This window comes from Amblyomma maculatum, chromosome 1, assembly GCF_055883805.1.
Source record: "Amblyomma maculatum isolate TAMU_Amacu chromosome 1, ASM5588380v1, whole genome shotgun sequence".
In the NCBI taxonomy this organism is placed as follows: domain Eukaryota; kingdom Metazoa; phylum Arthropoda; class Arachnida; order Ixodida; family Ixodidae; genus Amblyomma; species Amblyomma maculatum.
This window is the reverse complement of record NC_139344.1, coordinates 302,608,567-302,625,172: the sequence shown is the minus strand read 5'-3', so window position 1 is coordinate 302,625,172 and position 16,606 is coordinate 302,608,567. Positions and strand designations below refer to the sequence as shown.

The window sequence follows — 16,606 nt, the reverse complement described above, 5'->3', positions numbered from 1 at the left end:
GAGCGGGGCGGTCAATGCGACGCCAACACCATACCTCTTGCCTACATTTTTGAGGCCATGTGAAATTCTGTGCACATACGGTACCACCGCAACCTTCCTCTTCTTCTCACCCATGCTGGGCAGGGATTTCAGTCTGTGCATTCTTTTAAGGCTCTTCAGTACCCGGCAACTGGCCTCATTAATAACCGACTCCTGATAACCGGCCTTTGCAATTCTTGTCACTTGTCTTTCAAAACTCTTGCCCATGCCGGGGTAACAAGATTTCTTCAACGCATTTAATAAGCATGTGTTGATCATCCCATTCTTCACTAATTTGGAATGCCCCGAATTAGAGCTTAGCAAGGGCTTCACCGATCTCGGGTTGTATTCCCAACAAACATGATCCTCACCGAATTGAATCAATAAATCTAAATACTGTAACCGATCGTCAACTGGTTCTTCAACAGTAAATTCCAGCCCGGATCCACACTCAGTAAAAACATCCATAATGTCCCTCATTCGTTGATTGAATCCTTCACGGTCTGTGAATACTGAAAAGTCGTCCACATACTTGAAGGTGGAATGATGTAGCCCTCCAAGTTATCCTTCAGGTGTCTCTCCACGTACATTAAGTAGATGTCACTCAAGACCGGTGCAACACTTGACCCAATGCATACTCCAGCCTTCTGTGTATACAGCTTATCCTTCCAGCCTATGAAGAACATAATAAATGTGACTTCATTGACACCTCAGGTGTAAGTGTTGGAAGTTTCGTTGAACTTTTGAGGTTCTAACTGGAGTCCACCTTCATAGGCTGGAAGGACAAGCTGTATATGCAGAAGGCTGGAGTATGCACTGGAGTATGCTGGAGTATTAACAGTACATTTCAAGTACTGAATGATTCTTCCGCGCTTCTTAGTGCGTGTCGTTTTTTCAGGTTGTTCTTGAGCAGCAGTGTCTTTTATGTTGTTGTTTAACGTTGATGTTTTGTTTTTAGAATAGTTACAAGATGAACCCTGTACCATGTATTTCTGTTTTATATTATTGTATTATCGACCAATGTATTATGTCACGGTTGTTCCCCCCCTTATGTAATGCCCTAACAAAAGGGCCCTTAAGGGTAAATAAATGATGATGATGATGATGAGTGTTGCACCGGTCTTGAGTGACATCTTCTTAATGTATATGGACAGACACCTGAAGGATAACTTGGATGGCCTACATCATTCCACCTTCAGGTATGTGAACGACTTTTTAGTATTCACAGACCATGAAGGATTCAATCAACGAATGAGGGACATTATGGATGTTTTTACTGAGTGCGGATCCGGGCTGGAATTTACTGTTGAAGAACCAGTTGACGATCGGTTACAGTATTTAGATTTATTGATTCAATTCAGTGAGGATCATGTTTGTTGGGAATACAACCCGAGATCGGTGAAGCCCTTGCAAAGCTTCGATTCGGGGCATTCCGAATTAGTGAAGAATGGGATGATCAACACATGCTTATTAAATGTGTTGAAGAAATCTTGTTACCACGGCATGGGCAAGAGTTTTGAAAGACAAGTGACAAGAATTGCAAAGGCTGGTTATCGGGAGTCTGTTATTAATGAGGCCAGTTGCCGGGTACTGAAGAGCCTTAAAAGAATGCACAGACTGAAATCCCTGCCCAGCATGGGTGAGAAGAAGAGGAAGGTTGCGGTGGTACCGTATGTGCACAGAATTTCACATGGCCTCAAAAATGTAGGCAAGAGTTATGGTGTTGGCGTCGCATTGACCGCCCCGCTCAAGATGAAGAGGATTTGCCCGGCTATTCAAAGGCAAAGAAAATCGAAGAAGCAAGAATGTGGGGTGAAACATAGAGACCCATTTGTTGGATGCAAGACAGGTGTTGTGTACAGGCTTCCCCTCTCTTGTGGAGCCTGTTATATAGGACAAACAGGACGGTGTATTAGTAAGAGACTACAGGAATACCGGAACAACTTGGAAAGTGGCAAGGACAAAACGTTTCTGGTATCACATTGTCATTCATGTGAAACAATGAAGAAGAAGAAGCGCACTCCTAAGTTTGACCAAGTTAGGATTTTGTATCGCCACAAAGAAAAGATGATGAGATAGATAGTAGATTCATATTTTATCTAAACCAATTAGTCTGGCATTTGGAAGTACATATTTCCTTCTTTTTTCACTGTGATAAAACTGGCCAAGCCTTAACATTACTTCAAAGCCAGTTCTAATACTACCCACAAATATTTGTTTTAATAGCACTACGGACAATAGGTGTGTCAGCAAGACTTCTCTTGCTCTTCCAAGCAAAAAGGGGTCTTTTTGGAGTTACTTTTTGTGCGGCAGGTGAACCCAGGGGTTATTTCATGTGATTGTTTCATTTCTTCATGTTTTGTTATTCTGGGCCTTGGAGTAAAAAGCTTAGGCATAGTTGTGAGTCAGCGCTTGTACTGGGGCTTTCTTTTATCTTGTCCTTTGTCTTCGTGTTCGTGCTGTTTAAATTAATAATAAATAACTACCAACTCGCCCAACAAAGTATCTTAGTATGCTTATTGGAAACTGTGCTGAATGGCTGATTACAAAGTTTCATTAAGATATTTCCAGTAGTTCTGACATTAGAAATTTATATTTGCATCATTGTTTACCAAACTTACAGAAAGCCTGGCATGACAAAAAAATGTGGTAGAAGCCCATAGTTGGTCTTATATTTTAGCCATATGAATGGTTCATGCAGTGACATTCCCCGAATATTTTTATCAGCTTGACTTTTTTTTGCACAGAACATTACATCCATGCTTGCATAATGCACTCATTTTCACCCTTTCAAAATAGCTAAAAGTAAAAGAATGACACCATATTTTGAATATAAGGGAATGTCACTCCATAAAGAAATTACAAAGGAATATAATGCAACAAAGCTCATGACAATCGATCAAGCCCTTGCTGTGCTACGCTTTCTGCAAGCAGGACAGCTGGGTCAAAAGGCACTTTTGAGAAAACTGACATTAAAGTTGCACAGCTACTTTTCGCTTATCAAAACGCCTCTGCATTGAAATACTGTATCGCTACGCTGCACGCTTTCTTCTGGGTTGTTTCCGAGGGCACGAAACGCGGTTCCAGGCACCTGAATGGTGCGAATTGGATTTGCCGTAAGCCTGACAGCGCATCACTCGCAATCACAAAAACAGAAGTTTCTCCGTATCAGAACTGCATCACGCATTGCGATACGCGGCTTGTCGATGGAGCCGGGACCTCGGATTAACTGCTGGGAATCGATTTCAGGCCGAGGTGCCATGGAATGGTGCTATTCCGGTTGCACAAACGTTCGCCGTCGTACTCGAGAGCTCGCGCCGCATCGACGTCACCCGCCGTAGCGAAAACGGAACTTTCCCCGTGTCGGCACTGCACTGCGACATTGGTTGATGGCGCCGGGTCTTCGGGTTCACTTCCTAGTATCGATTCCAAGGGCGGGTCGGCCTTTCATGACATATCTCCGTCGTGATCTTCACCGAGTGCGTCGGGGCATATCCGTGCCACTGCGCGATTGTATGAGCCAAGCTTTCCACGCGTCTGGAGACTTCCGTTCGTTGGAGCCGTACCACGTCGAAACATAAGTGCGATATCCTTGTCACTTTCCACCGCTGCTTCCGTTTCTTTATCTTACGGACGGACCGCACGGTGCGCCGATACTTTTCGAGAAGCGTTTTTGCCGACCCGGTCCTCGCTTTGTCCCATTTGCCGCCGATCGCTTCTTTTTCTGGATAAGAGGCTTGCGTTCGTGCTTCCCGCACGCATACTTCGTCCTATACTTCTGCACCGCACGCCGCTGCATCGCTGGCACACAGACGAAGCCTCGCGCAACAGTGGGGGTGACGAATGCAGAACGGCAGCCGCAGATTCAGAAACTACCGAGCAGTTGACAAAAGCGTGCGCGACTGAGGCAGGAGCAGACGCCGCGAACAATGGCGCGCTTTCCAGCAGCCACTCGGAGAGCGTGCTGAGCGACATGTGACTAATGCTACCAATCAGCGCCTACAAGTGGCTCTGCAAGGCCTTCGCGTTTGTTTACTTTTGTGCCTTTGTTTTTTGTCGTAGACACGTGGCTCTGACGGGAGGAGTACTGCGGTGAAACAAGCTTTCCAGTGGTACCAAAATTTTTGCGATCGGCGCTCCGGCCGCGGAGTTATTGAGCTCGGAAATCGACCATTTTCGCGGACAAACGGCCAGTTTTTTGCTACCAGAGATCACAAAAACAATTTTTAGGCTCACTTTGAGGCTGTTTTCAGCGGAATCGTTTTGTGATGTGATTGAACAGGCCTTGTAGATTCCGAATCTGATCTTTTCTAAAACCTACTTTTTAGCGAAATTTTCGCGATTTGATCCCCGCGTTTCCCCTTAAGTCGCGTCCAGGTAGATTACATGGCACTAAGCCATCGTCAAACGTGCAACACAAATGGCATCTCTCCGATAATAGGCCAATTAGTTCAGTGTTGCTTTCATGCACTGTCTGCGCCAGCTCACGGCAGTCATTGGCCACGCATCAGCCAGCTAACAGACCGCAGTTGCGTGGCGTTTCGGACGGCGGTAGTGGGTATTTTCACACGCTTCCATCATGGTTCTTCCGCTGCTCCCAAAATGTGTGCTCGTCAAGTGCGCGGTGAAGCCTCACACGCAACGCAGGCTGCTTGTTAACCTTTTGAGGGTCGAATTTAAAAAACAAACCTTTCCCAGATAGTCACATTACTTTATTGCGGATTTTGAAAGTTTAAAAGGAACAAAGTCGAGGAAAAGTTGTAGAAAAATATAAGGCACCTTATTTTGAAGTTAGTTGCTGGACACTGCAAACTCTGGAAACTCTGTAAAACAAGGAGAGTGGGAATACCTAGGGAGTGTTGATAATACACAAGCTAACAGCAGCCCTAATAAAGATGGAAATCGCTTCCATGGCCCTGGAGTGGCCATAAAGATAAAAATCAAAGTTTCTGTTGCCAAGCAGAAACCTTGTATACAGACCATGCAAGGGCTTTGCCACAGCAGGCCGCAGACTGAACTGCAGCTAGGAATCAGTTCTGTTCATCTTCGCAAGAAGGCAGTGCAATAAATTTCAGGCGCTTCTTGTAAGTCTTAGGAGGTGGCAGCACCTCCCAGTGAACACGCATCGTCATTAGGGCACAAAATTTCAAATGGAGGATTGAAACCGTTCCTGTACGGCAAACACCTTACAGGACGTAAAACCACCGCCATACATTTACAGCAAAAACCCTCAAAGGGTTAACGAGCACTGCCCCTACCGCATCACATCATGAAGGTGCTTACAATTTTCCAGCACTCCCCGACAGTATGCACGCAATAAAACATTGATTGCAATGTGAAATTAGTCATTAGTGCGCTCTTCCCAACTAAAAAACAGGCGACCATTGTCCAATTTTCCACCAAATACTGTACTCACTCGTGTAATGAACACACTTTTTTTAATGAAAAATTGACGTCTGTTTAGGAGGAAGATTCATTGCGGCCAAAAAAATTTTTTTTTGCCGATGATCCATCCTTCCATCCCATCAGGGACCGAATTATGGACTCCACTCACAACTTTGTGAGCGTAACATCAAAATTACGTGACCTTGAAGCGTCAACTGGGACAGCCTAAAAAATCGTCCAATTATCAGCAAAGTTATGATGGCTTGTAGTAGCGCTCTACCCCGGAAGCATTTGCCCGAGAAGAGACCATCTGCTAACTTTTTGTAGAAAGGAAATGAATACACAATAAATAAAACGAGTAATATTTTATTCAGCCAAAGATCCAGGTTTTAAAGCCAACAACATCGAGCACAACAAGAAACACCATATTTCCTCAGTAACTTCTGCTGAAGGTGTCAAAGCATGTAGATGCAAGAAAACAGCTAGTCTCTGCTTTTTCACGTATTGTCTGAAATAGGGGTCCTGTGCGTAGGAAAATTTTAAGCTAGTTGAGGGTAAGACAGAAATGATGCACTCAGCACAAAAGCCGGTAATAAGTGTAAGCGCTTACTAGTATCAATGACAAAGGTGAGGCAGGCACGCGACCTGTGGTTCTATTTGCTTTCCTTTGCCAAAATCAAGTTGTAGGCAAGAATATGACCATGCTGCCAGGATTGTTTTGTTCTCGAGTGATGTGCATCTGTGATGTTTACACCTGTTTGTGCACTTATGCTACAGCACTAATACATATTTAGCATTCAATTTTGCACCTTTGCACTGACACACCTCTGCGCAGCATTTGTTAAACCTTACAGAAATCACTGTCAATGCAGGCTTCTGCATGTTCCAAATGCCGAGACATGGATATATGTGCTGCTAAAGAACTTCTGTGAAACTTTCCCATTCCGACAAGCATCGCAATTGCTGCCTTGTTGTGAAATACTTGGTTAGGAGCAACACTGAAGGGTGTGTATACAAAGACCACTTGACAGGTGACGGGAAGATGCTTCTTCACCACAGCGGGTTTCTTGGCACATACGAGAAGCTGGCTGCAGTCGATCACTCTGGCTCTGAATGGCTTTTCCCTGGAGGTAAGGCCACCTTCAAGCAGCGCTGTCCATGCCATCTTCTTCATCCAAACAGGCAGCACGTTGCGATTATGTAGGCTCCGGCTGGTAGAGGAGCGTCTTCAGCATGCCGATGTAGTCGTCCACCACTGACCTCGTGTAGGTGTATGCCTCTTGTGGAGAGGCCAATCTGAGATGCCCTGGCATTGGCAGCCACGCCTTAAACAGGTGCTCCTCCACCTGCATAACCAAAAATGGCATGCCGTTAAGCACATTCTTGGTCCCAGCCTTACAGCATGCTCCGCTACACAATGAAAGCTCATTACCACGCTTTGCTGACAATAAAAGTCATGGGCGTGCAGACAAAGCACAATTGTGATACTTAAGCAAGCACAGCGGTATTGCTGTGTTTGCTGAAGCATGAGGACAGCCTTGCAACTTCATACTGGTATTAATGAGGCCCCATTCAGACTGAATACAAGCATCATACGCACAAATTTCTATCTTTGTTTCTTACGTAGGAAATAGCATGCATTTCAAAAATGTACTACATTTCTTCAGCTGTTAAAACAAGGAAACGCGAGGCATGTGAATAAGTAGCGAGTCTTATTCTTGCAACTTCACATAACAATCTATATAAAGACCGACTGGGTTTTCTTACCCAAAAGAAATTGGATGTCATGCAGCTGGAGAAAGCATCATGCAGAGGGAGCCCGAATCTTCCATCTAATATCTGAATACAGGTGCAAGCTTACTGGGTGCGGACCTGTACCCAAGCAGTGTGGTCAAAAACAGTGTACTCACTAGAATGGTGCTGAGGCTGTACTGACCCTTGCGGCCTTGCTTGCAGCATTGCCCCATCCATGGTGCAGACAGCAGCGAGTGTGCCGTCAACAAACCGGACGCCGCTGAGTGTTTTGCCATGACAGAGAATGCCTTTCATCGCCACTGCCTTCTTTATCAACGTTGCAAATGGCCTACTCGCTGCACACACTTGCCTACTGGCCGATGTTCCAGTGTGCACACTCGATTTTCCAGCGCCAGACTACGCTTCCATTCCGACAGGTCACACGACCTTGCAAGCTCCCGCCCATGGTCCTGCCATCGTCTGCTTTAGTAGGTGTTGCCAACCATCAGTCACCGTGACGTAGTTCTTTTGCAGTGATGCTGCGCACAAGTTTACCTCCTGGTGTGCATGTAATATTGAAGATATGTAACAGAGGCTTGAATCAATGTTTTTTACGAACACAGCACAACATGCCTGCATGCGGAGCATTTGGCAAAATTAACTCAGTATGGCTGGCTTTGCTTGCCGAAGCTGCTCACCAAGTTCTTCTAAGGGCCCAGCCCACTGCACTCGAAAGCAGACGAAAGCGTTTGCAAAAACATTTACAAGCGTCAGCTGCTCGAGCACAAAGCGGTTCACTTGCGATGCTTTCAGTCAGGCCTGTGTGCTTTTCAAAGAGACTGCAAAACAAACTTGTGGACAGCATGAGCAAACAATCCGTGCTCGGGGCTCTGGATGCGTCCTAAGAAAGTGAAGATTCAAACGTCTTACAGCTGCTTAGAGACGAGCTACGAAGCTCGTTTAGCGCACAATATCATGAACACAAAAACTACTCAAAATGCTCGCGCACTCCAACATGGCCGTCGGCTGCACAGCAACCAATATGGTGCTCAGTTGCAAAAAAGTGCAGCACACCTTAGGCACATCACACAGCCACTATAGTTTATCCTTCTCAAACGTCTGACATGGTCTTCGTCCTTCACAGTTGATCCGCCTCACGAGAACGTCATCACTTGAAGCACAACTGCAGCCATCAGTGACGCAAAAGAAAACCACTGGCATGTAGGAGCGAGGGCATTGCGAGTGTGAGCCATCTGTAATCTATCCCATGCAGTCAGCCCCGTTTGCTGCTATCACGATTTTGTGGCAATGGACGGCCCAATTGTGGCATGGTAACATACTGAAAACCAGGCTTGCGCAACAGGATGAGCGGAGCAAGCCACCACCAAGCACTCTGCCAAATTCGGTCAGAAGATAAAACACTGTGATGTTATCACTCCGCAGGATCATGACGCGGTCACAAAATGCACTTTGCACTGTGCGAAACATATACACACTAATGACTAACACTTTTTTCCCTTCAAATTATCAGTGGCAAAAGTGCAGGCTGAATTCATTATGTGAGTAAATACAGTACAGTAAATACAGTCGAACCTCAATATAACGAAACTCAATGTAACGGTGATGCAACTAATTTTTTTTTATTTCCCAATCTCTACCCCATTGAAAACCATATACAGTGAAAGCTCATTAATTCGAACGTGGATAATTCGAATTTTCGGATAAATCGAACTAGACTACTTGGTCCGGCCAAGCTCCATGGAGATATGCGTATAAAAAAGCCCCTTAATTTGAACGCGAGTCGGTGTTGCTACGGATAATTCGAATTACGCGCCGCCGCGTCTGGGTGGCTTGGCGCACATCATGCGGCAAAAAAAAAAACTTAAAAGAAACGTCTCAGCGATCGGAAGGCATAATTAGAGGATACGCACGTCCAAAATGGAGACAGAAGATGGAACCAGGTAAAACAATGGAAGGGCGAGTAAAACTTAAATGCCGCAATGATTGACGCGGCGGCCGGCGGCGTTGGAGGGAGGGGAAGGCGGCCGCGGCAAGGTCAGTGCATGGCCGCGGCGGCGGCTGCCAGCTCTCTCTTCTGCGCAACCTCCGTAGCTCGCAACTAAATACTCGTTAATTCCAACCCTGTTAACTTGGAAATAGGGAAAAGTACTGTCGCTGCAGTCCCAGCCAACGCCCATGAAAGGCTATGATCTCGGACGGGCACTATGGATTAAACTTCTTTTCTTTTTTTCTTTTTTGCGATAGCCATCCATCCTTCCACCCATCAGTTGTCAACAGAAGGCTATTAGCGCCGTTCGCTTCAAAGGCAGCTTGCTGCTATACGCGTTCCGATGAGTGGAGCGGCAGCAGACAGCGCCCGCCCTAGTCGCTCATAGCGTGATAAAGCAAACGTACTGAAAAGGAGGCTTGCACAACCGGATAAGCGCTGACACTTTGCCAAGCTCGCTTCCCCTCCCCTCTCCCCTGCTGGAGCTAAAGTCAAAAGATAAACACCCCGTTATATCGCTGCACAGCATCTTGGCGCACTGCCATGTGGACCGTGACAGCACGAAACTGAGGGACAGGGCTGACGACGACAGACTTTTTTTTTTTTCAGATTCGTAGGCACAAATCAGGGCTGGGTGGGTTCATTATGCAAGCAAGTTCGTTATGCGACTAAATACGGTACATTTACTGTAATACAAACGGTTCTTGTCAGTTTTTTCGAGGCCATTCGATAATTCGAACTTTTTTCCCGGTCCCGTGAAGTTCGGATTAACGAGCTTTTACTGTATTTGTTTTCGCGATTTATGTAGTAATTTTATGCGACACTTTCAATTTAACCAAGTCCTCGCGCATCGCATGCATGTACACCCTTCGTCAAAAGGTTAGAGCCCAGGGGGTCAGCTTCTGAGCCATGTAATGGCGCTGATTTGCCATTAGTGGAGGTCCTTCCCACTGGAGAGGGTGGGACAAAAAATCTTACCATCAAGAGGTTCGACAAACTGGAAATGCATTACAAGCCACACGAAGTGGCTCAGAAGCAGACTCCCTGGGCTCTAATCTTTTGACAAAGGCTGTACCTGCAGCCACCTTGAAAATCGAATGAGAATTAAAACTTCAGGCCAGACAACACATTTACATTTGCCCTTTCCCACGCCTCTTTTTTCGGCAGTCTCCACAAGCATAACAAAATGATAATAACAGGGGCGTACCAACGTGTCATCAGTTGTGTGCATACAAAACCAATGGTCTGAAATTTTAGAATGAGTCATGCCATGTCACTTGGCCAGTCTGAACAGCAAAGCACTAACTGAAAATACCCTATTTACTCTCAGAATGAACCACTTTTTTTTTTTTTTTTTTTGCAAGAAAAATCAACGCGAGTTTCAGGGAAGGATTCAATACCGGCAAAAAGTTGGGATTCTTTTTTTTATTTTTTACGACAGTTGTCCGTCCCAGCCATCAATCACTAAAGAAAGCACGCGGTCAGCCAGCTTTTAGCATTGTTCGCTTCAATAGGCATTTGCTGCTATGACACATTCCAGTGATTTTGTGGCAGCACCCACCCTGTTCCCTGCCTGATAAAGCGAACCTACTGAAAACCAGGCATGCACAAGCAGAGGAGCAGAGAAAGCCACCGCTGGCACTCTGCCAAGTCTTCCCCATTCACCCCACCACTAGAGCCATTCTAGCTGCGAAGCATCTTGGCACACTGCCAAGAAATAGGATGTGGTGGATTGCAACCACGTGAAACAGAGGACGCGCTAAGGACTAAAGTTTTGTTTTGTTTTGTTTGTTGTTTTTTTTTTTAAGTTTTCAGTGGCAAAAGTGCGAGGCGTGCTCTTATGCAAGTAAATAGGGTACTCGTATGTAAAGCCTGAGCAAAAGATTGTGGCATCCAAAGTAGCCACGCCGGCGTGGGTGATGCATACATACGAATAATCTAGTTCACTATAATACGACAGCGTCCTCGATAAAGTCCTTAGATCAGCTGCTCTAGGGACTCGTATTAACTCTATTGACTCTTATCTCAGTTTCCATATGTTAGATGATAATTACGGTACCAGTAGCGACATCTGGTGGCGGTTTTGAGTAGTAGGCACTGTGCTCACTCTTTGCGCACGCGGAGAAAAATGATGCGTTCGCATCCGTTTGCTATGACTCATTATATGCTCCTGATACGCAAAGTAACATCTGGTGCCCTTGTTAGCACTATTATTGCTAGAATGTCTTATTTCCTGAATTCGTAATTTACAAGTTCCCACCTACCAGCAATGTTCCACGAACCTGTTACTTTATTTGGGCAGCTAAAACATAGGAACCTCTATGTAATAAAATTCACAATATAACGAAATTTTCGGCTGCAAGTAGGACTTTGTTCTATCGAGGTTCGACTTTACAGTAAATTTAACGCAATGCAAATGATTGTCAGTTTTCTCGATGCTATTCAACAATTAGAATGTCGGATAATTCGTCATACCTGCTGGTCTCATGAAGTTCAAATTAAGTTTTTATTATATTGTGTTTTGGGGCAGGATAGAAGAGGGAAAGCCGTTTGGAGCAGAATGGACCAGCACTCCCACCCCTGCACTTCAGCTGGTCTTTTCCCTTCACCTGGCCAATTCTTTAAAAGCACCCCCGACAATTCCATGATTTCCCCAACAATTCAGGTTTTCCAGGTCACGAGACAAATTGCAAGAAAGGAGCTTACGTATAGCCAGAAAAGCCTAATGGCAACAGACACATTGCAATCTATTCCTTCTAACGTAACACTTTATGACAACGCATATACATATAGTTGTGATCTGCTGTACGGCAAAATGTGGGTGGGTAAGTAAAAGGCATGCAACCATGGGATATCGGTGCTTCCCATCCCAGAATTTTTGCATCTAAAGGCCCCAGGTTCCTTACCTGATCAAACAGCATTAGCACTGTCTTCATAGTAAAACGTCTGGAACAGAAGTTGAACAGGTCTTCCAGGCTTGGGCCCAAGAGGTCCATCACAAGGACATTGTAATCTCGTTCAGTGCCAAACCACCTGAAAATGTGCAGTTCATGCAAGGACAACACTTTAACATGAATGCATTTCCGCTAGGCAAGTACAGCACCAATTACGAACAATTTTTTTCAATGCCTCATTAATATGAGAACTTGCTGTTCAGACAAAAGATAAAAGCCCATTATGCATTTTGTCATATTAATATGGACAGTAGAAACCGACAACCAGATGTTCAATTTTCTGCATTTCGAGTGCAGTCCATTAAAACTCAATAAATATTGCAAATTACTGAGCATTTACCCTTTTACTTAGTGGTTTCATGCTTTGAAATGTCGTCCCATCAATGAAGCTGTAATGCCTGATTAGCCACGAAGAAAGCTGCTGACAACCAACAGAGTGCAGCGGTTCGTGCGATGTGCACATTTGTAGTAGAAATTGCCATTCACCCTTGAGACGCATCCAGTTGCACCCCATTATTGACTGGGGTAGTGAACAGATGCCCCAAAGGCAATACAGAGCACAGGTCTGTGGAGAAAGTGCTTCACGCGTCAGCTACCGCCAACATCCCGTTTAACTTGATGAATTTTAAAATAGCACATGACAACGAAGTTCTGCCATTATCCAGCCGCGATGCTTTTGGCCTGTGCCTTGTAAATTAAACGGCACTTGTCATCGAGAACACGATCGAGTTCGCCAAGGGAACGGCTACGCGTACTCACAAGAAATAGACACACGCATGCGGTGTGATGCATGCTGATTACATACTTCAATCATGACCATGTGCGCTTCGATCGCCAGCTGCCGCAAAAGGTGCATATATATATATATGCATTTGCACACGACATACTTAATGTAATGTGCTATTTGAAAATCTTCATGATTGGGATGACTAGCGCCATTGATCTGAGCAGTATATACACAGGCGATAGGATTTATTCATTCATGAATATGCGAAGCATATATGTACAAAAGCCGACCGCGCATGTGGTTGGCTAGCTGTGCATTATATTGCCACTCACATCAACTGGCGCCAACGTGCGAAATAAGATCAATTTTCAAATAGCACATAGCAATGAAGCGTTGACACAAACCAGCCTTGATGTATGTGTATGCGCACCATGCGGCAGCTGGTACGAAGTGCAAACAAACTTCGATCACGATTGAAGTTAGCATGAACCGTAACGCATGCACGTGCTTACTTGTTAGACATGGTTTGAAGTATGCGTCGTTGTTTCTTTAGCGAACACGGGCACCGTTCTCGTTGACGAGCGGAATAACTAGAGTCGCTTCCCTATTTCACGCAAGCCATCGTCGCGCAAGCTGTCGTCTGCTTTTGTGCGGCAGCTGCAGCTGCACCATTTCGGCACTGACCGCTGAGAAGATGCACAGCTTTGCTGAACTTTTCGAGAACTCGACCTGCACGACGTGCGGCATGGTTCAGGGGGCGCCATGTTGAAGCACTGAAACGAATGGCAAAGTGCAGCACTACGTGAACCAGTTCACACAGTGCAGGTGAAACGAACGGGCATTTACTTTCTGAATGAACCGCGGCACTTTTTCACGTTCGTAGGCAGCTTTACTGTTTCCCCCACACACCGCATGCTTTGCCTCGCGGCTCCAATGTCTATGTAAAGTTGGCTTCTCCTCAGAGCTTGAGCCTGGCGGTAAAGTCAGTTATATATATATATATATTTTTTTTTTTTCAGAAACAAAAATTTGCCTTGCAGTCCTAGGTAGCGCACGTGCGGCAAAGCCATTTCATGGGAAGTATAGGGGAGAAAACCTGGGCCAGGGGGCGCTGCGCCGCTCTGTGCGTCAGCGCCCTCCATGGAGACCCCGTCAAAACCTCCGCGCAGTGCGGCCACGTCGTCTGCTCCCCGCCGCATAGAAAAGCATGGTGTCGTCTGCTCCGCGCTGCTTTCCAGCACGTGTTTGTGCGCGCGCGCTCGGTTGTTTCTCTCCTCCTCCGGCCGCATTCTGGCCGCCGTCGCGCTCCAACAAAGGGGGCAAGAAAAAAAAAACTGGAATGAAAAAGTGACGGCGCGCTTTTTCGCAAAACTCGTGAAAGTGTTTTTCTCTCTTTCGTGTTGAAACGATGGTTGTCGGTTTTTTTTAGGTATCTCGTACCGCTCGTATCTCGCACCGTTGTTTGTAACTGGTGGTGTCGCAGCAGCCATTGCGGAACCAAGTCGGCCTCAAGAAACAGCTATATGTCATTAATGCCATCACTCGGCGCTTATAAAGGGAAAACACATACGTTAATCGTTCTATGCTCATACGCGATCCTGCTTCGGGAGCTCAAAACTGCGCATTCGCTAGAGGAGATAACTGAATTAGGGATTGCACAGCGTAGCTGTGGAATTAAGAAGACAAAGGTTTACTTGGAGAGATGTCCCCGCCTGCATGAAAAGTCGTCAGGCATTTCCTCGCTCTTCGTCTCGCGGAGAGAGGAAACTGCCGAAAAAAAATGGCATGCCTTGGCTTCTCGTCAGTGATCCAGGTCATTAAGAAACCTCTCATCGTTAAAGGTAGATAAGTCATTGATTTCGGATGGCAGCGCCACAGCAGCGAACTCCCCCTGACCGCTGTCAGCAGGAACCAAAGGGTAAGGCGGCATGCTTTGTGCCTTTGTAGGGAACGCTTCCTAAACGCGCCGAAAGCAGGCACCACGGCGCCGGCAGAATCGCCTAAAACGTCTGCCCCCAAAGAGTTGAATAGGCCCTTTTCAAGTGAGCAGTCACAAATGGAAAGGAAGCTCCCCAACCAGCACCCGGAACACTCGTCGCTGTGTACACGCGTATCAATTCTTAACGAGAAGGCTGGACCCTTCATTCTCTGAATAACATGGAAGAGACATCAAGAGGTGCCGCCTCAAGTCCTTCAAAATACCTGTCGCTTGCCTCTGCCTTCGAGTACCGAATTCGCGTTCATGTTTTTTTTTTTTTTTGTCTGAGCCTGCCAACAAGCGCTCTTTGAAAACAATGTCCGCGGCGATCAATTAATCATAATTTCTCACTTTCGAAAGCACCGATAAAGAGCGTGCCTCCAGCCAGCCTCTATGTCAGCCGGGGCACAGAAAAAAGCAAAAATAAGAAACACCACTGGCAAAGAGCGCCGGCTTCATGCGCAGAGACGCACGACCATCCCCCCTCGTCCTCACTCTCCTTCTCCCGCTCCGCGTGCACGTGCGGCTGCCTGTAGCACGCGCTCCCGAGCGAGCGGGCTGCGCAGACTCCACAGACAGCCGCGCGCTGCGCGGGCGCGGATGCGCGTAGGTTTTGTAGTTCCTCTCCGCTCCGCTGGAAACCGAGCGCTGGCGTCGCGGAGCAAACTCCAGCTTTAGTTCCCTATGTTGCTGCAGCCAGACACATTTTACTATAACCCATTTTAATCAAAAATGTATTTACTATAAAGGGGGAAAAAAAAATAAACAGTAGTCTATGAAAGCCGATCTGGGACTTCAATTTCCCTTTACTATATCTGAATTTACTATAGCAGGGCTCTACTGTACTGACATGTCAAACTATAATGCAAATTCATTCGAATTCAATGGATCTTAGATCAACTGCATTATAAGTGTGGAGAAATTTAACAAATCATGGTTCAGTTACAATTAACTAATACCATCGTCTCATATATGAAAAATTGCAACAGTAAGTAGATTTTAGTACAAACTACTAAATGATATTAAACAACTAGAAAATATTCAAAACAGATAAAGAGGCCTTAAGGTTAGACAGCTGCACAACGAACTCAATTCGCACAAGAGGGGTGGAAGCAGGCTCGAGCATTTTGGAGCAACTTTCAGTCATGGGCAGCATCGAAGATACATGTATCTTCGATACTATCTTTAGATACATTTTGTGTATCGGTATTTGGTATCGTGTGCGAAAAATGAAAGTATCCGAGTCATTTTTTAAAGTATACATTTTTAAAGTATCGTGTATTTTGAGGGTACTCACTACTAAGGAAAAGTTCAAATAATAAAACCGCTGTGAGGCTCTGGGTTGACGGCGCTCACTCAGGCGGTAGTACAGGCCCAGAGACAGCTCGGCTTGTAGTACCACCCGAGTTCCCTACAAATGCCCCAGCCCCTCAGCGTTAACATTTCCAGATTCCCTTTCTTTAAAACTGAAGGAGGCAATGATAAGTAGACGCTCACGAGGTCCTTTACTTTTGAGCACCGATTGCGTACCACGAAGCTGCTAAGCTTTTAACAGACACACAGAGAGATATGAACAAAGCAGAAACGCAAGGCGAACACGCAATAAGGATTTCGCACACTGCTGTACCCGCTCTTCCCACCCTTTGCCATTCGCCGCCTGTCTCTGTGGCGTTTGTTCTCGTCAAGCAGTGCCCTCAGTGTGCTGTCAGACGCACTAACTTATGCACAACCCACAAAACCCCTGGGCTCCGCGTTCCGGTTCTGCTTGGCGGCAAGAACACAAGCTTCTAAGGCCTCAGTCC

The 16,606-nt window shown here is 45.9% G+C and overlaps 1 protein-coding gene and 1 long non-coding RNA gene across 3 annotated transcripts in view; both read right to left on the bottom strand.

Annotated features, from left to right (window-relative positions):
- LOC146206949 (casein kinase I) overlaps positions 1 to 16,606 on the bottom strand; it is an 89,624-nt gene that overhangs the window by 32,684 nt on the left and 40,334 nt on the right. For both annotated transcript variants that reach the window (XM_084581429.1, XM_084580973.1), the window contains exon 3: positions 12,052 to 12,178. In XM_084581429.1, the coding sequence (XP_084437555.1) occupies positions 12,052 to 12,178 (127 nt within the window). The remainder of the gene's footprint in view (positions 1 to 12,051; positions 12,179 to 16,606) is intronic.
- On the bottom strand, positions 5,754 to 12,042 carry LOC146206950 (uncharacterized). The gene is made up of 2 exons (XR_014701477.1): positions 7,314 to 12,042; positions 5,754 to 6,749 (listed from the first exon to the last, which is right to left on the bottom strand). It is a non-coding gene; the product is annotated as an uncharacterized LOC146206950 (long non-coding RNA).